Here is a 25,711-nt window from a genome sequence, read left to right on the forward strand (position 1 = left end):
AGTTTTCAGGAGGCGGTGAGGTCGCTGGTTGTTCACGGTCGGTGGTTGTGATTCGTCAGCGGAAATGGGAAGTTTGCAGTGAGTTGGAGTCATGCCGGGCGGAGCCGCGAGCGACTGACGGAGGAGGAGGAGGAGCCGCAGCCGGCGACTCGGGAGCGGATCGAATGAGGAAATCTCCCCGGGCTGAACTCTGTCCTGCCCGGACCTCCGGGGGCCGTGAGGGTGTTTCCAGCTGGACGTGTTGAGTTTGGAGGAGAAGTTTCCCTCAATGACGTGGAATAGCACGATGAGCAGCGGCTACAGCAGCTTGGAGGAAGACTCCGAAGAGTTCTTTTTCACGGCCAGGACCTCGTTCTTCAAAAAACCCAACGGAAAGGTGACAGAGAGCAAGGTAAACACGACTAAACTCACCTTTCTGTCTGGAGAAACTTCATTTTATCTGCTTCGGTCGTCCTGAGGACGGTCAGCTTGTCTGCAACACTGGGGTCTGGTCGTCGGTTGAAGGGGGCGTTGCTCAGAACTTCAGTTGGATTTCACCCAAATTAAACTTTACCAGCTTCTATAGATAAATCTGTTTATAGCAGAAATCAATTCAAGCACACTTTAAAATCTTTATTATACACTCTTAAATTCGGCATACATGCTGTCCGAAAACACTCAAGCTTTTAGGATGTTTCAACCTTGTTAAAGTGGATTCACCTGTTGAGCTCCCTTACCTTCCTCCACCTTGAGAGGAGCGGCATAGTGAGCAAATAATCTAATTATGTAGTTTATTCGGCCGATGCATTAAAAGACCTGAAAGACGTGTCTTTCTTCAAATGTAATGGTTTGCATTTGACTTGATGCTGCACATGGAGAACACATTAAAGTAACTGAATAGCTGCAGGCGCGCCTCTAAATATCACAATTCAGTTTCACGTAGAAACTTAACTTTCTGCTTTCCCCCTGAATCTAACCTTCACTTTATTGTTTTTATATCAAATTGCCATTTTGTGATTTATTAATAAAGTATAATGGAAAAGTTTATTTTCTCTAATTCAAACTGTGATACTCGCAGTTTTGATTTCTGATAAACGGAAGCAAAGAAAATCAGTAAATCAAAAGATAAATCTGTAATGATCTCCTTATAATACTAATTATTTGCTAACTAATTCAACAAAACTTGTGCAACTTATACAATCTTTGGTCAAAAACATGATGCAGAGAAAAAGTTAATTATCTCTGAAATTTAACTGAACTTTGTATGATCTCGATCAATATTGCAATAAATTCTGTTTCGTCTCTATGATTTCATTTAAAAGTACCTTGTCTCTATTATAAGTTTACAGAACAATCAGTTCCAGTTTTGCCCTAATGTTTTTAAAATTAAATTTTAAAATTAAAAGGAAAAGTTATTTTAGGATTTCACTTTGTCTTTTGTTTCACTTCATAAATGTAGTTTAGCAAATGTTTAATAGATCTACTCCGTTGTTATTTCTTTGTGTTTACAACTATATGATACAAATCATGCCCCGCCCCCTGCTGAGACTCTCTGGCGCCCCCCACAGGACGACCACCACACACGCTGAGTGTTAAAACCACAAACACTCGATTTATGATGACCAAGACAAAACAAAGTGGGTCACTTCACACACACACACACACACACACACACACACACACACACACACACGCACACACACACTCCGGCTTCTTCTCATGTGAGTCTGTTTGCAGCTTCTGCAGAATTTCTCGGCTGCTTCACTTTCCCATAACAGCCTCTTACACACACACACTCACACACACACACACACACACACACACACACACACACACACGCACACAGTGGTGTGTGTGTGTGTGTGTGTGTGCGTTCCATACAGTGCAGCTACAAATGTCATGACCTGCGGTTTCTCAAGCCGAGGCTCTGGACCACATGCCAGCTGTAATTATAAAGGGGGGGGGGGGTTCTGGTGAGAATAGGAGCTTTTTGAGGAGGTGTTTGTACTGGAATGGGCGCAGTAATAGATTCCTTGAAATGTCAGGATGTGGAAGCTGCAGCCGGGACCAAACCATGGCAAACATTAGGAAGTGAAAACGAACACTCCTTTTTTTTTAATGAGCTGTCATCCCTTCTGTTTTACCTCCCAACTCCTTCTGATGTCACGTTTCACACTGCGTTTGAACACCACTGGACTCAAACAGGCCGGCACACTGCAGAGCTGTTTGTGTGTAACACACCAGGACTGGAAGCTTTGTGGTGTAAACAGGGATTTAAATGTTCACTGTTATTGTCTCTGTTTGGAGTTCCTGATGCCAAATAGCAGCTTTACACATTCACCATCTGCTCCTATTGTTTATACTTCTGTACTCTTAAACAATATTTGAAATAATAAGCTTCTTTTTTAAGCTCCAATCACTGAAGTTGCCTTCTTACTTCTAAAACCCTCCTTGGCCTTCGTCTTCCTCGCTGGCTGCTCCCTCAGCCTTCGTCTTCATCGCTGGCTGCTCCCTCAGCCTTCGTCTTCCTCGCTGGCTGCTTACTCAGCCTTCGTCTTCCTCACTGGCTGCTCCCTCAGCCTTCGTCTTCCTCACTGGCTGCTCCCTCAGCCTTCGTCTTCCTCGCTGGCTGCTCCTTCAGCCTTCACTACACTTGCTGACCTTTGACCTCAGACACTCCTGACATGCAGAGCATGAAGACACAGAGTTCATCACAGTTCAGGACTGTTGATAAAGCTGTAATACAATATGCAGTTTTAATATCACCAATGTTTTTCAGTTTTGTTTTTGACTTTACATGTAAACGTTTATTGGAAAGTTAAAGAAAGTAATGATGCATTCAGGTGTTTAGTTACTGCAGGAAATAAGGACATTAATCTGTGAGCCTGAGCAGTTTGTATGATAGAGTGAAGTTTAATATGTTTGGGTGTAAACAGAGAGGAGGAGGACACACACACACACACACACACACACACACACACACACACACACACACACACACACACACACACACACACACACACACACACACACACACACACACACACACACACACACACACACACACACACACACACACACACACACACACACACACGATGCACTAACCAGCAATAAACTGATTTAGGATGGTCTGACCAGGGACATGAGAGGAGGATTTATCTGCAGTGTGGAGCAGGGTTTATGCACACACACACAGACACACACACACACACACACACACACACACACACACACACACACACACACACACACACACACACACACACACACACACACACACACACTAACCTTTCAGTGTGTGAATGGTGTTTCTGTCAGGAAATGTCACACTGACCAGTGGATCTGTGTGCAACTCATGAAAAATCATTTGAGGGTAATCCCACCCAGTCCAACACACACACACACACACACACACACACACACACACACACACACACACACACACACACACACACACACACACACACACACACACACACACACACACACACACACGGCTAAAGCAGCTCATCTTCCAGTCAAATCATCCTCGCAGACTGAATGTAGGCTTAGTGTGCAGCGTTTCAGCAGTCTGAAGCATGTAGTCATGAAACTCCAACACTCCTGTTGTCAGACGGTTAACACACACACACACACACACACACACACACACACACACACACACACGTTTAAACTCATGGGGTTCAGGGAGTTTGAATGCAGTATTAAACTGAAGGACTGAGACACTAATTGTACCAATTCTAACCAAAATATCAGATTTTACTCATTGAGATGGATTTAAGTAGTATTTTGAAGTATTGTTGGGCTTCAGTGGTGGATCAATGTGAATATTATCACCAAACATTAATCCTGGAGTCAGAAGTTTTCCATGCTGGTGACCCATTAGGTGAATCCCGGTGTAGAGGCTCGGGGTTGTTTTGTGGACGTGGCCCAGTGACTGAACGTGTTGTGTTCTGAGTGTGTGTGTGTTGTGTTCTGAGTGTGTGTGTGTTGTGTTCTGAGTGTGTGTGTGTTGTGTTCTGAGTGTGTGTGTGTTGTGCTCTGAGTGTGTGTGTGTAGTGCTCTGACGGGGTGTGTGTAGTGCTCTGACGGGGTGTGTGTGTAGTGCTCTGACGGGGTGTGTGTAGTGCTCTGAGCGTGTGTGTGTAGTGCTCTGACGGGGTGTGTGTGTAGTGCTCTGACGGGGTGTGTGTAGTGCTCTGACGGGGTGTGTGTAGTGCTCTGACGGGGTGTGTGTGTAGTGCTCTGACGGGGTGTGTGTGTAGTGCTCTGACGGGGTGTGTGTAGTGCTCTGACGGGGTGTGTGTAGTGCTCTGACGGGGTGTGTGTTGTGTTCTGAGCGTGTGTGTTGTGCTCTGAGCGTGTGTAGTGTTCTGAGTGTGTGTGTTGTGTTCCAGCTGTCAGCGGCTGGATCTCCAGTTTACCGTGAACACTAATCTGGACGTGAGGTGGAGGATGAAGAGCTGCTCTGTCCACATTTCCTAGAAGTGACGGATTCTGACTTCACGTTCCACAAAGTGAACTTCTGCTTTAATGTGTAGAAGGTTGAGCCTGGAGCTGGTGTGTGAGGTCAGGATGGACAGAGTTCAAGTAGAGCAGACTATAACCTCTGTTTACCTGTTTGCTGTGAGAAGAGCTGACCCGTTTATACCTGCACCTTTCTTTCCAGTCTTGTCTTCAGTCCATTGGTTCCTGACTTCCTGCCCGTCAGGTCCTTCTCTCAGAACTCAGCAGCATTAAGTCTTGTTGACCTGTCCTGCAGCCCGCCGGCGCCGGCGCTGGGCAGATCAAACATTCCAGCTGGAAATGATTCAGAGTGACTGAGATCATCTGAGAAGAATCTTCTCCTGAAACGTGGTGTGAACTAGTCTGACTGCTGGAGTTTTAGTTCTTCTTGTTTCACATTGAAAATGTAGAGAATAGTTTTAGTGTCTAAACCTGAGGAGAGGTCGTCATGCCTGTGAAGGCGGAGCTGATATTGGCTAGAAACACGTCTATCTGCTCTTCTGTTTGCAGATTAATTAAAGGAACTTGTGTGAAGAGGCGGTTCCTCCTGGTTCCTCCTGGTTCCTCTCACAGTGTCAGATAATAGTTTTATTTCTGCTCCAGACAGACGTTCCCTTGGGTTTCAGACGGTCACGGAGCCGTCTGTGTGTTTGGACTCATTTTTAAGCCTGAAAGTTTTTCTCTGGAATCTGACTGGAGGTTATTGTTGCTGTTGACTTCAGCTGTCAAGCTTCCTTATCGGCGAGTCTGTGGGAAAAGCACCTTGTTTTTATCTCTAAGGTCACCTGATGGACACGCCCACTGCTGTGGAGGACGGTCCTCCTCTTATCTGAAGCTCTTTTATGACTTAATAGCGCCACCGCCCAGTTTGTTCCTGTATTTCTGAAGCATCTTTCTGCTTTCTCTTCCACGCAGCTCTCCTTTTGCTTTTATCCCCTTGGTCCTTTAGTTTTCCTCACGTTTTAATCCAACTAAACTTTACTGGGTCCAGCTTTTGAATCGTGAATATTTTCTGGTTTCCTCTTAAAAACTCAATCCAATGAGCTCTTAAAACCCCCAAAGAGTTCAACCGGGTCATTTCCAGACCTCGTCTCCGGGTTTTTGGGGCATTCTTTGGTATTTCCTAACATTTTCTTCTCTATTGAAACGGGCTCTGAGGGCATGTTGGGAACATTTCTGGACTTATAAAGTCACATCAGTTAAATCATCTGAGCTCCTGCTTCAGTCTCTGTTCCCAGGCGGCTCTAGCACACAGTCTGTCCCAGTCTCCTTCCTGTCATTTAAAGGCCAGAGAGCAGAGATGAGGTGTAAAGATGAAACTAAATGTAAAAAGCAGGAGTTGTTCTTTCACACAGGCTGAATGGTTGTTGTGGACGAGTGAAGCTGATGGATTGTTGAGTTAGAGGTGGACACCGCCTCGTTCTGATTGGACGCAGTCACGTTGGAGTCCGCTGTTGTCTTTCCTGTTCTGGTGTCCACGTGAATCCTTTCCCTCATTCTCCCTCTTCCTTCCTGCTCTCCTCTTTCTCCGCTCCCCTCATTCGTCCTCCTTCCTCCTCGTCCATTCAAAGTGTCTTCCGTCTGTTCGGCTCCGCATCCTGTGTCCACACCGCTCCTGTGAGCCGCTGTTGCTGGGATTCAACACTTTGTGGATTGGAGGAATTCTGGGGGGGGATGAATGTGTGTGTAGTCACCAGGTCCTCCTCTTCATCTAGTAACTGTAACGACGCACCGTCGGCTCCTGCTGTGGACTTTTACTGCTCCCAGTGTCTTATCTGAAGTCTGAGTCACAGTCCAACTGTCCAACCGTCCCACAGTCGACCCGAGACCTGCTGGAAGAAATAATCCATGCAAACGTCACGTGTCTTTCTTTTGTTTGGACTGAACTTAAAGTGTGCGTGCGTACGTGTCTGCAGGTTCTATAAAGCTCTTTATGAGACTTGCGCTGCTGCTCCAAACGAAACATGGGTGATATTGTTGTAAAGTGCCAGCCCTGCTATCTCTTCAAACACAAGCGGAGTGTCTTCATGCCTGGAAACACACACAGGCCTCACACACTGCAGCACACACTGCCGTGTAATAAGATAAATGTGCCTTTGAGCCGAAGCACCTGCGTCATGGAGAGTTTGAGCTGCGTGTCGGAGAAAAGATAGTGTAAATACACCATGTTGGGTTTGGTAATAAAACCAGCTCTCACTGTCGTGGTGGAGGATGAAAGCGTCTGGATGTGAGGTCATCAGGCTGTAAGGAAACTTTTCAGGTCGCCTCCTCGTTTGTTTAAAGGTTATAGAACCAGTTCTGACATTACAGTGTCACGGCACAGTAAAACAGGAACACCCAGCGGTTCCACATGAGCAGACGCTGGCGACAATGGAAAGGAAAAACAGGATTTTTACCAGGAAAAAAACCCACATGGGGTCCAGACTGGGAGGCGGAGGCGGTCTGCTTCCACTGCTGGTGGTTTGGGGATATTCAAAGAAAAGAAGTGGACATCAGACGGCGAGATCATCCACACGGTTCAGCACACAGACATAAAGAGTGACTCCAACAGGCAGGAAGTTTCTCCCAGCGGTCCAAACCTACAGGAGCCGACCTCAGAAACTGGTCCAGGACGACCCCGGTTCTAATCCTTATCACCTCGGAGCGATGTCCAGACTGCTGGCCTCCCTTCACCGCCGGCTGTATGGAGCTCAGCCCCGTGGAGCTTCTGGTCATCATGAGCTCGTTTCCTGTGATGAAAGTCAGACTGAAGCCTCGCCTCCAAGGCTTCAGCTGAAACACTGAAAACCATGTAGTGTTCATGTTGAGCCAGCAGTTGGCGCTGTTTGTTTTTGTAATGAAAACAATATTTTAAGACTTTTATCTAAATAGGCCAAAATTCTTGTGTTGTCTCATCCTGAACATCGCCTGGTAGTTTTATCTTTTTTATCTGAAAAGTGACGTGTTTGGTCATTGTTTGACTTTTAACCGTTAAATTGAAGGAAAGAAATAAAAAAAAAAAGCTGGATTTTGAAAGGATGAATAATTGTGTGCACTTTAATAGAGAGCTGCCCAGCTGCAGCGCCACCTGCAGTCCGTGAAGCGGCTGTCTCAGACCCTGGACTGTACAGACCCTCCAGACTGCAGGAACAGGTGTCAAGTGGACTGTAACCTCCGACCACCTGCAGCCTCATATCACAGGGTCAAAGGTCACCAGGAGGGAACCTTGGAAAGACTTGTTAAAGCAGTGACTGTCAGAAATCGTTCCTGTTTTGCTGCTGAAGCTCCAGATGTCGTGCATTTTATTTACCGTAAGTCTCAGACTAGAAGTCACAGTATTTTTAGTTGTTTGGCTCCTTCTCATGCAACTTCTACTAAGATGCAGATTGTATAATAGAATATTCCAGTGCATACAATCGATGTCACTGTATAACAGAGAGCTGCTACAGAACCACAGAAAAACCTTCACTACCGTACTTTACCACAGAATCCAAACTAGAAATAATAAAATACATCAGAAATGGTTTAGAACAGGGCTCCTCTATTAGGTATACAAACTGCTATATAAATGAACTTATTATAACTATTGTTGTACTTTTTGTTCTAATACACCAGTTAGATGCCAAATAAAGAAAAATGAATGAATTGACTGACCAATCAGTTAGAAAAGTGACGTGATGAGGAAATCCCTCCTATTTATCCTGTCATCTCAATCCTGAGACCAAGATGAGCATCAGAAAGTCTTTTTCTTTAAGTCAGAGATCAGAGGTGAAGAACACTCCTCCACTCAATCCTCCACTCTTCTACTCGCAGTACTATCAGACAGGGAAAGTTGCTTTAAGTTGTGTTGTGAAGTTGAAATCCGTGGACGTCCGAGCGGAGCAGCATTGATGTAATTACGTCAGATGTGCTCAGACTCCGGCTTCGACTACGGTGTGGGATGAGGATTAAAAAGGTAGAGCAGCACATTTTTTTACCCACAAATCAGACTTTATTTCAGGTTGATGTGGAGCTCATGGGCCGCCGGCCAGACAGGAGGCTCCCTGTTGAGGACCCCTGGTTTAGAGTGAAGGAGAAAACAAAGTAGGATCATCGTGGAATAAAAGCCCAGGAACAAATTGGCAGAAGGTTCTGGAGCAGCAGCTTATGGACCTGAATTATCAACATCTTGACATCATCATGATCATTTTTTGGACAGATGTGAAGGCTATAGTCCAGATAATACGGTAAATAAGTTTGAAAACATTTTAGTTTTCCTCAATGTTTGTGCTTGTGGGTAAAGTTTGCCACTGATATTTCTTTAATCCCAGGATTCATCTCAATGCTCCCACAGTGACTCAGAGTGTGCTCCACATGTTGCAGCCCAGCGTTAATCACTGCGATGTGTTCCTCTCTGTCCTCTTGTTGACAGGAAGTGTAAAGAAGCGTGTGCAGAAGGTTTCAGCCACTGCGAGCGGCGCTGTCATCTGGCAGCAGTTTAGGCAGGCTGTGATCTCCGGGACGCCATCGTGTCCAAACCGCAGATCGCTCTGGTGCGCCGCCGCCTTTTGAAGAGCGAAGGAGAAAGTGGGAGTCAGATGGAGATAAATGACCCGGCGGGTCGTCAGAACGTGTGTGTGGAGGTGACGGAGTAGCTCCTCGCGGTGCTCGTGTTGTGGTTGGAGTTTGGGCGGCAGGTCAAACCGAAGGTTAATGACTCTCGAGCAATATTATTTAAAACGGATGATTAGTGAATGAAATCCTGAAAGTTCTAGGCTTCGTTCAGGATTCAGCTCTGACTCCTCCCTGCTGAGGTGTTCTGTTAGGAGGACATGAGCATCCTGAGCTTCAACCAGAACTTGAAGATGGAAAAAAAAAAAAGCTTTTTTCAGAACACTTCCTTTATCGTGGTGATTCTTCATCATCAGACTTTCTGCCTGATGGAAATCCACTTTCTGTATTTGATGTTTTAGTCTCTGGATTAGCAGTAGCTCCCTCGCTAAGACAAACCGACAGTCAGAGGTTCTCCTGGTCAGTCTGGTCACACTGTGCTCTGCAGTGATTGGCTGTGGGAAGAAAAGGGGCGTGGCTAGGCAAATTTATTTCTAGAGCACAATTCAAACAGGTGCTTTACAAAGAAATGTATTAATAAAGAAATGCATCAAAGCAAACAATGAAGCTTTACCTGGAGCATAAACCAGCCAGAGGAGCATCAGGAGGCGTGATGACCTTTAACCTTTCAGGGACTCCAGTCAAAGTCTCAGTCCAAGGAAAATAAAAAACCCTAATTAATACTTGGAATTTGGTTTCTTTCGTTTAAGTACAAAGGGTAAAACTGCCTCAATTCTTTTGTTCGGTTCAAAGAGCAAAGCCTGTGTATTAAATATACAAAACCCGAGTATTAGGTCCTGTTTACACCACAACGTTTGACATAACACCTAATCTGCAAAAAAAGTGTGGGTGTGTTTCCACTGCAGCAGCGGACACAGAGACGACGATGTAGTTAGTCTGCCGGGCCACTGGAGGGCGCTGCTGCTTGATTTTGTACAGAAACTACACAGACGTGTGCAGAGAACAAGACACTATAAAGAAAATGGAGAGAACCTGACATCCTAGTGGACTGATGAGGAACCGGATGATATCAGGGAGAGTCTCAACTATTAAACTACTGATCTGGACCATAAAACTAGAATATGGACCGCGGGTCGTACCACCACGGGTCGTACCACCACGGGTCGTACCGCTACGGGCCGTACCGCTACGGGGCGTACCGCTACGGGGCGTACCTGTAGCCTCCATCAGTCTCTGCAGGAGGGAACAGAGACCGTGATAGAATCTTTCCACTTTGGGAGCCGGATTAAAAACTTTGTGGATACAGTGGATCAGAACACTGGTGTCGTGTAAACGGACCCCCCAAAGTGAAGAACGTTTTGCAGATACACTAATTCATTGTCGTGTAAACGGAGCCTTGATCTACCTTCTCTGGCACGTTTCCGATAAAATTATAATCGTCACAAAAGTGAATATGTATTTTTGGAATCCACTCTCTCGCCATGGTCAGTGGTTGTGGTTGTGGTCAGTGGTTGTGGTCAGTGGTCAGTTTAAAAGCAGCATAAAAAGTATAATTAAGGTAAGAGATTTATTGAGATGGATTTAATAAAGTAAGTAAACTCTCTTGTTAATTGAGAAGCCTGTGTATAAATGAAGTCCTCCGGTGAACAGTCTGGTTTGGCTCCAGCAGAACTGCTTTGGTCGTTTGGAGCCTGTGTTGTTTGGTCTGGGGTTTGATTCTTCCTCCGATGTTCCTGCAGTGGAAACGTTGTTCAGCCCACCAGAGGAAAAACACTCAAACCTACATAATGAACCACTGGATTAAACGCTGCCGTCCGTCTCTCAGTAAATGGCGTTCCAGATGCGCAGCTCATCCCACTCTAACAGACCTAATGGAGGGTTTCCACATAATGACGGGACCGAGACTCGTGTGTCAAACCACCCGTTGGCCGGTGTGTCATTAGCTCCTCCGCCAGAGACGCTGCCGTCCGATCATTACCACCGTGTGAGACCTGGATCTGATCGCTGCAGGACGTCTGGCAGGTACTGTTCCCATGTTTCCATTGTCAGGCGCTGGCAGACACGCCTTCCTAACCCAGTCTCATTCTGTCCGTTGTAAGAACCAGCTCGCGTAACTCAAGATCCCTTCATCACATAGCACAAGTATAGACTCTGGAATAGAATGAATCCTTAAACCTGGAATTAAGTTGTGTGTTTACGTTTCCTGGAGCGAGCGCTGTGCGACAGCGGGACTCTGTCATGGCGTTTAAAGCACAGAACTTCTGGGAGTCCAGCAGAGATGCTGTGTTTACGTCAGGCCAATATAATATCTGTTAGACAGCACAGAAAACCTCTCCGCCCTGGGAGAGAGAGAACATTCCTCTTCCTAGAACATATTCAGAGCTCTGGTAGAACAATGCTGGTTTCCAGTGGCTCAGTGATCTAAAACAACCAAGTGGATAACCGAGACGTGTTCTAGTTGTGCCTGGTGTAAATCAGAGCCAGAGAAAGAGCGCTGTCACTTCTGACAGCAGACCAACATTCACATCATTGAGCCAGTCGGCCCTGATCACCACTGATCGTCACGTCTGCTGTGGAGTTTCACCTTTACAGGCGTTTTTCAGTCAAATACAAGAATGTTTTTTTTTTAGTATTGCAGCAGTTTTCTTTTGACCGACAGTGACATCTCGTGGTCCCAAATTGGATGTATCATATATATTTTAATAGCTGTCGTCTCTTAATGTGTTGGATGAGCAGCCAAACAAGTGAAAACAAAAAAGAGTGACTTGTAGTCTGGTAAATACGGTAAAGTCACTCCCGTGTTTTCCAGTTTATATAAAGTTGAATCAGATGAGGTTTAAAGCTTCAAGGTACAGTGAATTTAAGCGCTTGTTTTACCCCCAAAGGCATAAAAGAGAAGCTCTCGATGAGTTTTTATCATTAACAGTGTCCCTTTTCCACGTTTGGATTCAGAATTGAGCAGATAAATCTGAGCTCTTTGACAAAACTCTGCTTTGGATTGTGATTCCAGTCGTTAGATTTAACTTTCATGAGCGTCCTGGGAGCTGTACTGTACCTGGACAGGCCTGGACAGGCCTCCTCCACCCTCCTCCACCCTCCTCCGCCCGCTTCCCGGCCTTGTTTACATTCTTCCTTTGACTTCAGTGCAACAATAGACTGAAACACACCGACAGAATCTGAGCTGCCGCCAGGTTCAATCCATTTCCCCTCGTCTCATTACTTCATATCGTCTCTGAGGAGACGGAATGCAGACATGTTGGATATGTAATATGAGAGAAAGAGGACTCGGGGGGGGGGGGGGGGTCTTTTAGATTAAATCTTAATCATCATTTACTTTTTCGTTCTAATTTAGTCACAGAATAATCTGCCTTGTCAAAGAAAATGAAATTGCAGTTTGGATGATTGATTATTAATTTTTATTTATGAGTCAGAAAATGCAGTTTAATGTGAAAATGAAAAAGTATTTCTATTAAAACATTTCAAATAGATTTTTGAGCCGTACTCGTTTCCATGTAAAGTCTGGCAGAGTTTCTCTGTTCATCTATTTGTGATGCTGCATGAAGATCTGCCGAGTCAGCATTTACTGTAGAGCTAAAGTGACAGTGTGTGAGTGTGTGGTCGTGCCCGTGAGCAGGAATGCTGGGAGGAAAGGTGTGGCCACCCTCCACTTCCCCCCCCGGCCTCCACAGGAAGCCACACAGAGAGGGGGGGTCAGCGGGTCACCGGGCGATGACGGGAGATTGTTCGGAGGAAGAGAAACGCATCTTGAAGGTTTTTAATGAGGAGGAGGAAGAAAGTGAAGCTTCCAGATTCACTTCATTAATAGTTAATATGAGATCTTCAGTTCTAAAGAAGAAAGAATGGAGCAACGCTCACCGGTAAATCTCTCTACAGAGTAACTAGTAACTAGAAGAGTAACTCCAGTCAGTTACTAGTTACTCTCTGACTGGAGTTACTAGTTCCTCTGAGTGTACTGTAGTTACTCTGTGTTTAGTTACAGACAGTTTCATTGTTAAACTAAACACAGGAACAGAAATAACATTCCCAAGTCTTTCATGTGGTGAGGTCATCATGTTTAGTCTGGAACACACACACACACACACACACACACGGTGTGACGGAGCCAGACAAAGACAGGAATCCTGCAGGTGTGTGATGAAGAGGAGAGATTTCAGAAAGGGAGAGATGAAGGATGGTCTCCTCCTCCTTCCTCCTCTGAGACGTCAGGTTCCACTCTGGACTGAAATCCTTTGACTTTTCAAAACTTTTCTCTCGTTATTATAAAAGTAAAACAAACAGCAACTTTACTTGTAACTGAGTCAAACTGAACTCTGGCTGTACTCGAGTAAAGTCTCCCGGTACTCCCTCCACCTGTGTTGGTAGATTAAATCAAAGTGAGTCATCGTGGAATGTTTCTAAGATCCTGAATAAAAGCTCACATGTCTTATTGTTGAGGTTCCTTCACTAGAACCCTCAGGGAACAGGTTTGTCTGTAAACATCAGGGCCTCCTTTATAAAAGCTGCTGAAGCAAAACAGGTCCTGAAAGATACGTACGCCACTTCCCACGCCAAGTTTGTGATCTATAGAAATAAACCTTGCCGGAGAACGTTGGTACCGGGACGACAACTTAGAACCTTGAGCAGCACATTCTGGAGACGGTGAACCTGCGGCGCTGATGGTGAGGTGGAGAATTGAAGCCAGATTCATCTCATACGATTAATATCTTCGTATATCAGACTTACAGATCCACGTGATCATAAACCGCCAAGCTGCAGTGGTACAGATGTTTCTTTAGTGGAACGTTACTGCTGAATCAGCAGCACCATGTTCCTATGTCAGACTTTCATCTTCAAACGATCCAGAGCTGATAGAGCTGATTGTTACACACCTGGTCACACTTAATAATCAATCAGCCCCATTGCAGAGAAAGGATCTAGATAATGTGGTGACAGCCGTGCATAGAGCTGCAGTGTGGATGTGGTGGTCATGTGCTCTGGACGCTCTGGATGCTCTGGAGTGGAGACAGACGACCTCCACGTCACCCTCCTCTTCCTACTCTCATTACTGAGGACACAACACACAAAGTCCACTGAGCCTTCTCTCAGTCCCTGTTCAAATATTTCATTTATATGATGTCACTCTCCCCCATGATGTCACTCTCCCCCATGATGTCACTCTCCTCCATGATGTCACTCTCCTCCATGATGTCACCTTCCTCCATGATGTCACTCTCCCCCATGATGTCACTCTCCCCCATGATGTCACCTTCCTCCATGATGTCACCTTCCTCCATGATGTCACTCTCCTCCATGATGTCACTCTCCTCCATGATGTCACCTTCCTCCGTGATGTCACCTTCCTCCGTGATGTCACCTTCCTCCGTGATGTCACCTTCCTCCGTGATGTCACTCTCCTCCGTGATGTCACTCTCCCCCGTGATGTCACTCTCCCCCGTGATGTCACTCTCCTCCATGATGTCACTCTCCTCCATGATGTCACCTTCCCCCATGATGTCACTCTCCCCCATGATGTCACTCTCCTCCATGATGTCACTCTCCTCCATGATGTCACCTTCCTCCATGATGTCACCTTCCTCCATGATGTCACTCTCCTCCATGATGTCACTCTCCTCCATGATGTCACCTTCCTCCATGATGTCACTCTCCCCCATGATGTCACTCTCCTCTGACCTCCACCTTCAGATCAGACTCTTCTCCTCCACCTCTGCAGTCACTGATCTCTCAGACTCTCACACTATTTCCATCAGTGACGACGTGCTGCCGATCGCTTGTTTTTTTTAAAACATTTCATTAGTGATTCCACTACTGTGACACCAGATAAGACCATCTCCTGACCTCCACCATCTCCTGACCTCCATCATCTCCTGACCTCCACCATCTCCATCACTATTTCTCTCTCTGTCAGAATTTAGCGTCAAATGCCGGCGATCAACAGGCTGATTGAAATGCTAAATATTGACGAGGCGCTTTGCATTGACCATATATGGTAGAAGGTGGGCGTGTTGGGGGCGGGGCCTGAACTGTCTACCTTCCAGGTAGACTGGATCTAGAAAAGGAAAGTGTGTGCAGATGTGTGTACGCACCATTTTATAGATAGCTTTTGAGGACATGAACATTTTTAGTAGGAATCCTACACAAGGCTTTATAAACGAGGCCCCTGGACTTTGGTGAGATGGATTTAGGAAACTGCAGGTTGAAATGAGAGTCTGGTTTTGCTTTATTATCTGGGCAGAGTCACTCCTGGTAGAGTCACTTTAAAAATGGAGTAATCAGAATACAGAGCAGTTGCAGAGCCATCCTGCTTCAGTGGGTAGATCTTAACCAGGATCATGACCTCAACTTGTTTTAACCCTGTTTGTCCTTTGAAATGAAGCATGGCAGTCACATGATGGTCACATGGCCTCACATGATGGTCACATGATGGTCACATGGCCTCACATGATGGTCACATGGCCTCACATGATGGTCACATGATGGTCACATGGCCTCACATGATGGTCACATGGCCTCACATGATGGTCGCATGGCGTCACATGATGGTCACATGGCCTCACATGATGGTCACATGATGGTCACATGGCCTCACATGATGGTCGCATGGCGTCACATGATGGTCACATGGCCTCACATGATGGTCACATGATGGTCACATGGCCTCACATGATGGTCGCATGGCCTCACATGATGGTCACATGGCCTCACATGATGGTCGCATGGCGTCACATGATGGTCACATGGCCTCACATGATGGTCACATGATGGTCACATGGCCTCACATGATGGTCGCATGGCGTCACATGATGGTCACATGGCGTCACATGATGGTCGCATGGCCTCACATGATGGTCGCATGGCGTCGCATGACTTCACATGATGGTCGCATGGCGTCACATGATGGTTGCATGGCCTCACATGATGGTCAAATGGCGTTGCATGATGGTCGCATGGCGTCGCATGGCGTCACATGATGGTCGCATGGCGTCGCATGGCGTCACATGATGGTCACATGGCGTCGCATGATGGTCACATGGCGTCGCATGAATTCACATGGTCACATGATGGTCACTTGACGTCACATGATGGTCACATGACGTCACATGATGGTCACGTGGCCTCACATGACATCACATGCAGGGGCGACTAGTCATCAGGGGCAGGTGGGGCTGAGCGCCACCTGGTGTCATCAGAAAGGACTGCATGTAAAGTATGCTATTAATTCTTTAAGATTATCTACAATATTTTCTTGTCTGTGAATAAAACTTCCTCTTATAGAGTACATAGTTACTGTGAGGACAGTCCTCCCTGGTTCCTGGTCTCCTCTTGCTGCTTCAGCTTGTTTCCTCCTGATCTACACTGATGGTGCATTAGTGTAGCTCGCCCCTCTCTCACCATGCAGTGTGTATTACATTAGTGTAGCTCGCCCCTCTCTCACCATGCAGTGTGTATTACATTAGTGTAGCTCGCCCCTCTCTCACCATGCAGTGTGTATTACATTAGTGTAGCTCGCCCCTCTCTCACCACGCAGTGTGTATTACATTAGTGTAGCTCGCCCCTCTCTCACCATGCAGTGTGTATTACATTAGTGTAGCTCGCCCCTCTCTCACCATGCAGTGTGTATTACATTAGTGTAGCTCGCCCCTCTCTCACCATGCAGTGTGTATTGCATTAGTGTAGCTCGCCCCTCTCTCACCATGCAGTGTGTATTACATTAGTGTAGCTCGCCCCTCTCTCACCATGCAGTGTGTATTACATTAGTGTAGCTCGCCCCTCTCTCACCATGCAGTGTGTATTACATTAGTGTAGCTCGCCCCTCTCTCACCATGCAGTGTGTATTACATTAGTGTAGCTCGCCCCTCTCTCACCACGCAGTGTGTATTACATTAGTGTAGCTCGCCCCTCTCTCACCACGCAGTGTGTATTACATTAGTGTAGCTCGCCCCTCTCTCACCATGCAGTGTGTATTACATTAGTGTAGCTCGCCCCTCTCTCACCATGCAGTGTGTATTACATTAGTGTAACTCGCCCCTCTCTCACCATGCAGTGTGTATTACATTAGTGTAGCTCGCCCCTCTCTCACCATGCAGTGTGTATTACATTAGTGTAGCTCGCCCCTCTCTCACCATGCAGTGTGTATTACATTAGTGTAACTCGCCCCTCTCTCACCATGCAGTGTGTATTACATTAGTGTAGCTCGCCCCTCTCTCACCATGCAGTGTGTATTACATTAGTGTAACTCGCCCCTCTCTCACCATGCAGTGTGTATTACATGCAGTAAAGTGTTCATGCTCAGGTTGTGGCTCCATTCATTCAGTTCAGGTGATTTTGATGCCTACTGGGTCTTGAAGCCCCGCCCACTAACAACATAATTTAGAAGCTCAGAGCTGATTGGCTGGTGCTGATTAAGGTGGAGCTTCACAGAGCCAGAGCGAGTCGAACAAATACCAGCTTGTTAGCAGCTAAAGCTAACAAACAGTTAAGAATAAAAATATTAGGTTGATTATTTACGAGTACAAGTTTGAAACTCTTACTTTAAACTGAAGGTAACTAGTGGTAGCTCGGTTACATGGTGATCAAGAGTTTCTAAAAATCTCATGAAATCACAGCTTCACTGGTGGTTGAGTGGTTAAACTTCTGTCATACAATTAACTATACCTGGTTTGAGTCCTGTCATCAACTGCAACTTTTTTCTTTTTTTATTGAATTATTTTTTCGATCACATATCTCCAAGGCTCAACATTTTTACGGGATCAGTGCCTATATGGTGGTCATAATGTTGTGGCTAAAAGGTTGTGCACCCGCTTTACTTTGGAATTCAGTGGCATCACTAGACCTGAAATAAAATCTAACCTCACCAAGTATTTACATCGAGAAACGCCACTGGTCACATGGCGTCAGTGATGCCGGTAACACGTTAATAACGCGTTACTCTCATATGACCACTTGTTTCAGTGATGAGTAATCTAACGCGTTACTATTTCCAAACCAGTAATCAGATTAAAGTTACTTCTCCAAGTCACTGTGTGTTACTATCGTAGCGTTACTATCGTAGCGTTACTATGGTAGCGTTACTATCGTAGCGTTACTATGGTAGCGTTACTATGGTAGCGTTACTATGGTAGCGTTACTATGGTAGAATTACTATTGTAAAGTTGCTATGGTAGAGTTACTATGGTAGCGTTACTATGGTAGCGTTGCTATGGTAGCGTTGCTATGGTAGCGTTGCTATGGTAGAGTTGCTATGGTAGCGTTGCTATGGTAGAGTTGCTATGGTAGAGTTGCTATGGTAGCGTTGCTATGGTAGAGTTGCTATGGTAGCGTTGCTATGGTAGAGTTGCTATGGTAGAGTTGCTATGGTAGAGTTGCTATGGTAGCGTTGCTATGGTAGCGTTGCTATGGTAGAGTTACTATGGTAGCGTTGCTATGGTAGAGTTGCTATGGTAGCGTTGCTATGGTAGAGTTACTATGGTAGCGTTGCTATGGTAGCGTTGCTATGGTAGCGTTGCTATGGTAGCGTTGCTATGGTAGCGTTGCTATGGTAGCGTTGCTATGGTAGAGTTACTATGGTAGCGTCCAGCAGGACGAGCAGCTGCTTTATTATTAAACAGAACCTGCTGCTCCTCTAAACTGACACAGACACCCGCAGTGCATGCTGTCTGACCTGACCCGCCCCCTTCTCCACTCTCAGCCAATCACAGGCCAACTCTCTCTAACAGTGCGTTCAGGTGAGACAGAAGATTCAGAACCAAAATCATTAATAAACCTAAACATTGCATCAAGGGAGAGTGGGAGTGAGGGACCCCATCATCTACAGATTACTGGCAAAGTGTCTTAAAGTTGCTTCACTCCTCCTCAATCTGTTGCAATGTAAAGTTGTACACAGAGTCCAGTACACTAACCTGAAGCTGTCTCCCATTTCCCCCAATGGAACCGACTCCTGGAATAGATGCCAGCAATCTCCAGCTGACCACTCCCACATGTTTTCTTTCTGTCCCAGGCTTGCCACATTTTGTTCTGGCATTTTTAAGTCCCTTAGTGCAGCATTCAACACAACTATTAACCCTCTCTTAGCCCTGCTTGGTGCCCCCTTACAGCCCCCTTACAGCCCCCTTACAGCCCCCTTACAGCCCCCTTACAGCCCCCTTACAGCCCCCTTACATTGATTGTTGTGCACTGATGATTAAAAGTGTTTTCCTTTTTCCTGCATCACACTGTATTGTTTTTGGCAACCTGTGAAACTACTTTCATATAAAAAAAGTTATAAAGATACAAAACAAATCATTGCATCAAGAACACGACTGCAGACATGGTACACTATTTTTGTAATTTTCCTGAGTAAAAAGACATATTGGCAGGAAATCCCACCCCTTTTTTTTAATCAATCAATCATTGAATGATGGACTGTATTCGTCCCTGTGGGGGTCAATTAAAAAGTGGCAATGAGCAGGAAGTGCAAATCAATACATAGAGGAATAGAGGAACAACAGATTACAACTACGTCACCGGGTAAATAAATACCAGGAATAGTAAAACTCTGATAATAAAACTGTGTTTCAGATATATATATATGTATATATATGTGTGTATATATACAACAAAGAATGAAGGCCAAAGGTTAGAATATGTATAAACATGGTGCAGGAGGCCAGGCAGGGATCAGCCCTGAGCTGTTTGTAAAACCAGTTGTTGGTTTCATGTTGAGACCGTGGGGGGTGTTGTGTTGTGGCAGCTGCTGAAAGTAACTAAAGTTATTTGTGATCTAACTTAGTTACTTTTAAAAACAAGTAATCAGAAAAGTAACTAAATTACTTTTTAAAGGAGTAACTAATAATCAGTAGTCCGATTACTTTTTCAAGGTAACTGTCAATACTGCATGTCACATGATGGTCACATGAGGAAGTAATGAACACAATTCATCTGATGGTGCTTGGTGACCTCAGGGTTTCACACACACACGCACACGCACACACGCACACGCACACGCACACACGCACACGCGCACACGCACACACACACGTCAGCGTGGAGTGTCAGTATCACTCCCCTCTCCTCTGTGCAAACAGGTAATCTGCTTACCTGTCACTTCCTGGTAAGAGCTTAGACTGGTCTGACCTGCTCATCTGATTGGACTGAGACCCGGACCCAGACTGAGACCTGGACCCAGACTGAGACCTGAAAAAGAACCAGACCAAGACTTTCTGCAGTCTTGACATGTGGAAAACTTCATCTGACCTTCCGTTGTCCAGATGTAGTGAAACACGTTAGTCAGTGAACTTTGGTGTGTGTGTGTGTGTGTGTGTGTGTGTGTGTGTGTGTGTGTGTGTTCTCTCCATATAAAGGCGTACTAGCCTCAGGAGCCTCCCTGGATTCTGCTCTATGTGTGACTGAGTGGTTTTTAATAGATCAGCGCTGCATGATGCCCTTGTAAGAACCGATCCAGCCGAATCAAAGTCCACTGAGGCTGCTGGTGCTAAGGTCGCCTGGAGCCTCCAGGTGGCGCTAAGGCCTCCAGGTGGCGCTAAGGTCGCCTGGAGCCTCCAGGTGGCGCTAAGGCCTCCAGGTGGCGCTAAGGTCGCCTGGAGCCTCCAGGTGGCGCTAAGGTCGCCTGGAGCCTCCAGGTGGCGCTAAGGTCGCCTGGAGCCTCCAGGTGGCGCTAAGGCCTCCAGGTGGCGCTAAGGTCGCCTGGAGCCTCCAGGTGGCGCTAAGGCCTCCAGGTGGCGCTAAGGTCGCCTGGAGCCTCCAGGTGGCGCTAAGGCCTCCAGGTGGCACTAAGGCCTCCAGGTGGCACTAAGGCCTCCAGGTGGCACTAAGGCCTCCAGGTGGCACTAAGGTCGCCTGGAGCCCCACATCACTGCGGGGCCAGAGCGGGGCCTGGCATGTTATCCGGTGGGGGCGGAGCTATCGCTACCTATAAGGTTGAAGAGATGCTGAACCGGCATTCTGAAATCTACAGCGAACACGGAGCCCCGGAGTGGTTCGAGAGAAAAAATAGAAATAACGCGTGGGAACGATATAATAAGTCGTTCCCTCAAGTTAATAATGCGAGGGAAGGAGATCATTTCAATGCGATGGTGGAGCCGTGGTTCTAGAGCTGCAGAGCTCCTCCTGTCAGTCAGCTGGTGGATCTAGAACCTAGAACAGTTCTTTTCATGGTGACATCATTGTGACTAACGTCACTTCCAGGTCTTGTATCACGTTCTGACGGCAGGCTGAGGTCCTCATGAGGCAGCAGGGGGCGCTCTGCTATGAGACGCTCCACAGAACTTCTTTCTAATGAAGCCAGACTTCTGGTTCCTCAGGAACTACTAAACAAACTACAAACTACTGGAAATGAAAACTAAAATGAGCCTTTTAATGGCTTCATGTGAAAGAGAACTTTAATCAGAGTGGTTACCTAGGTTACCATGGAAACGGCTGTAGAGCAGTTCTATCATTCTACACCTCCATTCCTCCATGTTGAAGCTTTTGATTCAGACACGTCCAGAAATAAAGTGAAAGGAGCAGAAAGTCACTATGGAATGTTGGAATGGTGGAAAATAAAACCCAAACTCATTCATGTTATTATTATTATTATTATTATTATTATTATTATTATTATTATTTTCCTCTATGTCCACTCTGGGGCTCCGGACTAAAGCAAGACGGCCGTGAACAAACAGCAGTAGAGCGACGAGGAGACTCAATGTCTTCATGAGGTTCAGGTCAGACTAGATGGACCCGGACCAAACCACTGGTACAGTCCGACTCCTGGTTCCTGGTTCCTGGTTCCTGGTTCCTGCCAGCGCTGCGTTGGTGGAACCAGTGACGTACCACATTCTGGAGTGACGACATGACCTGGCTCTACTGGCTCCATGACAATGGAAACACAACCGCTTCTTTGGAACCTGAACTAGTACCTGGTTCTTTTTGCTGGAGAAGCCCTATCAGTGACCTGATGACTCTACAACTCATCAACTCTTTTCTTAAGACCGAGACTCGTGACTCATTATCTCGACTTTTTAAATCACAAAATTGTTTCTGGATCTTTTCTCCTTCACTCTTTAAACGGGACCCAGAACCTTTAAACCCCACCGGTCCTCCATTTCTTCTGCTTTCCTTCACAGTGACTATACACCCAGATCAGGTCCCTTGTTGTTCAGGCTTGTTTCTAACAGCGAGTCCCTTTGAACTCTGTGGCTTCTTCTTGTTTGGAGCAAAACCATCTAGTTTTACTTTGTGCCGTTGGAGCAGAGCTGCATTACGAGGACGTGAGGCGTCGTCCACCACTTGAAAGCTTTTCAGTCGTCTCTGAGGTGGAGATCTTTACCGCGGAACGTTTCAGTGCTTCCATGTGACTGAAGTTAGTTTTTACATGTTTTGCTCCCTGCAGCCGTTTAACAACCTTTAGTCCTTCAGAAGACGTCTGGATTCAACAGATGTTCATCTGAGCTGCACGTGTGTGACGTCCTGCCAGCTCTTATCAGATACTACACACACACACACACACACACACACACACACACACACACACACACACACACACACACACACACACACACACACACACACACACACACACACACACACACACACACACACGCACACACTTGTTTCTTGGTGTTTTCTCTGAAGTTCCGCCTCCAGCAGGAGCTTCTCCTCTAAAATTAGAAGTCAGTTGCAGAACATGAGACACAAAGTGATTTTAAAAGGTGTTTAGTGTTCAAACCCTTGATGAGGAGGAAGAACCATGAAGTGGAAGCCAGGCGCTGCGCTTCACACCATGAGTTCATCTGTTTTATGTCCATGTTTTGTTGGAATAAAAGGCTGAAAGGTTGTTCCTGCTTTATGAGACGTTCCGTCTCTTTGTTCTCTGGTCACACAGAGAACCTGTCACTTTGTCCTTCGCTCAGCCGCACTGGAAGTTTGATGCTTGTCGTTGAATTTATGCATTGAAGCATGTTTGATTCCATATGAGGAGAAGATGCAGGAGGTTTAAGTCTAGAGGAATCCTCTAATCCCACTGTGGCGCTGAAATCTGTCTTTTAATCCCACAAGTGGTTCCAGTCTGGCTGCAGCTCTGAAGCAAGTCGTTCTTCTCCCTTTTGAAACAGTAAACAAGTGAATTGATGAAGAACTGTGAGCCGTGTTCCTCCTCCTCGTCACATGGAGCCTCCATAGAGCACCATTGTGTGCTGGAGGACTGAGGAAGGATGAAAATACATGGAGAAAGTTTGAGAAGCAAAATAGAAACTTTCTGGACTCTCAGGCCCGTTTCAGTTTTTGAAGGTTTTTCTTTTTCCACAAACTCATCATGAGGTGAGAAGTGAAGCTCCTCGTCTCCTCGTGTCCTCGTGTCCTCGTGCAACAGATTGTTGGTCCCACTTCTCTTCAGTTTGCATCAATGTGAAGAAGCTTCTGACTCTGTTTCTTCAGCTGGTTGGTCCTGGTGTGAAAACATGAAGGTCCTCTCTCTCTTCATCCCTTCATCCTGTCTCCTCTCTGTTCATCCCTTCATCCCTCCATCCTGTCTCCTCTCTCTCTGTTCATCTCTTCATCCCTTCATCCTGTCTCCTCTCTCTCTCTTCATCCCTTCATCCTGTCTCCTCTCTGTTCATCCCTTCATCCCTCCATCCTGTCTCCTCTCTGTTCATCTCTTCATCCTGTCTCCTCTCTCTCTGTTCATCCCTTCATCCTGTCTCCTCTCTCTCTGTTCATCCCTTCATCCTGTCTCCTCTCTCTGTTCATCCCTTCATCCTGTCTCCTCTCTCTCTGTTCATCCCTTCATCCTGTCTCCTCTCTCTCTGTTCATCCCTTCATCCTGTCTCCTCTCTCTCTGTTCATCCCTTCATCCTGTCTCCTCTCTCTGTTCATCCCTTCATCCTGTCTTCTCTCTCTGTTCATCCCTTCATCCTGTCTCCTCTCTCTGTTCATCCCTTCATCCTGTCTCCTCTCTCTGATCATCCCTTCATCCTGTCTCCTCTCTCTCTGTTCATCCCTTCATCCTGTCTCCTCTCTCTCTGTTCATCCCTTCATCCTGTCTTCTCTCTCTCTGTTCATCCCTTCATCCTGTCTTCTCTCTCTGTTCATCCCTTCATCCTGTCTCCTCTCTCTCTGTTCATCCCTTCATCCTGTCTTCTCTCTCTGTTCATCCCTTCATCCTGTCTCCTCTCTCTCTGTTCATCCCTTCATCTTGTCTCCTCACTCTGTTCATCCCTTCATCCTGTCTCCTCTCTCTCTGTTCATCCCTTCATCCTGTCTTCTCTCTCTGTTCATCCCTTCATCCTGTCTCCTCTCTGTTCATCCCTTCATCCCTCCATCCTGTCTCCTCTCTCTCTGTTCATCCCTTCATCCCTCCATCCTGTCTCCTCCCTGTTCATCCCTCCATCCTGTCTCCTCTCTGTTCATCTCTTCATCCTGTCTCCTCTCTCTCTGTTCATCCCTTCATCCTGTCTCCTCTCTCTGTTCATCCCTTCATCTTGTCTCCTCTCTCTCTTCATCCTGTCTCCTCTCTCTCTGTTCATCCCTTCATCCTGTCTCCTCTCTCTCTTCATCCCTTCATCCTGTCTCCTCTCTCTGTTCATCCCTTCATCCTGTCTCCTCTCTCTGTTCATCCCTTCATCCTGTCTCCTCTCTCTGTTCATCCCTTCATCCTGTCTTCTCTCTCTGTTCATCCCTTCATCTTGTCTCCTCTCTCTCTTCATCCTGTCTCCTCTCTCTGTTCATCCCTTCATCCTGTCTTCTCTCTCTGTTCATCCCTTCATCCTGTCTCCTCTCTCTGTTCATCCCTTCATCCTGTCTCCTCTCTCTCTGTTCATCCCTTCATCCTGTCTCCTCACTCTGTTCATCCCTTCATCTTGTCTCCTCACTCTGTTCATCCCTTCATCCTGTCTTCTCTCTCTGTTCATCCCTTCATCTTGTCTCCTCTCTCTCTTCATCCTGTCTCCTCTCTCTGTTCATCCCTTCATCCTGTCTTCTCTCTCTGTTCATCCCTTCATCCTGTCTCCTCTCTCTGTTCATCCCTTCATCCTGTCTCCTCTCTCTCTGTTCATCCCTTCATCCTGTCTCCTCACTCTGTTCATCCCTTCATCCTGTCTCCTCTCACTCTGTTCATCCCTTCATCCTGTCTCCTCACTCTGTTCATCCCTTCATCCTGTCTCCTCACTCTGTTCATCCCTTCATCTTGTCTCCTCACTCTGTTCATCCCTCCTTCCTCTGGTCTCTCCTGTCAGGATGTGGAGAAAGAGAGAGAGCTGAGGACGGAGTTCAGCAGGGAGGAGATCAGGCTGAAGATCGATCAATACAACGTTCTGACTAAGGACCACCTGAAGATGACGCTGGTGAGTTCAGGACCGAGGCGCCGCCGTCCGGCCGGTCGGTTCCTTCAGCTGAACCGAGGCTAAAGGCTGTGAGGAACCCAGCTGCAGCGTTCCTCACAGCTGAAGTTCTTCCTGCTCTTGTTCTCATGTTCTCCTCTTGTTCTCTTGTTCTCCTCTTGTTCTCCTCTTGTTCTCATGTTCTCCTCTTGTTCTCTTGTTCTCCTCTTGTTCTCCTCTTGTTCTCATGTTCTCCTCTTGTTCTCTTGTTCTCCTCTTGTTCTCCTCTTGTTCTCCTCTTGTTCTCCTCTTGTTCTCCTCTTGTTCTCCTCTTGTTCTCATGTTCTCCTCTTGTTCTCCTCTTGTTCTCCTCTTGTTCTCCT

At 46.4% G+C, this 25,711-nt stretch overlaps 1 protein-coding gene across 1 annotated transcript in view; it reads left to right on the forward strand.

The window, feature by feature from the left end:
* Nucleotides 1-25,711, forward strand: part of rassf3 (Ras association domain family member 3) — a 67,779-nt gene that overhangs the window by 36,456 nt on the left and 5,612 nt on the right. The window contains exon 3 of the mRNA XM_080491836.1: nucleotides 25,245-25,352. Within this exon, the coding sequence (XP_080347962.1) occupies nucleotides 25,245-25,352 (108 nt within the window). The remainder of the gene's footprint in view (nucleotides 1-25,244; nucleotides 25,353-25,711) is intronic.

The sequence above is a fragment of the Lipophrys pholis genome (genome assembly GCF_963383615.2).
Source record: "Lipophrys pholis genome assembly, chromosome: 22".
Lineage (NCBI taxonomy): Eukaryota > Metazoa > Chordata > Actinopteri > Blenniiformes > Blenniidae > Lipophrys > Lipophrys pholis.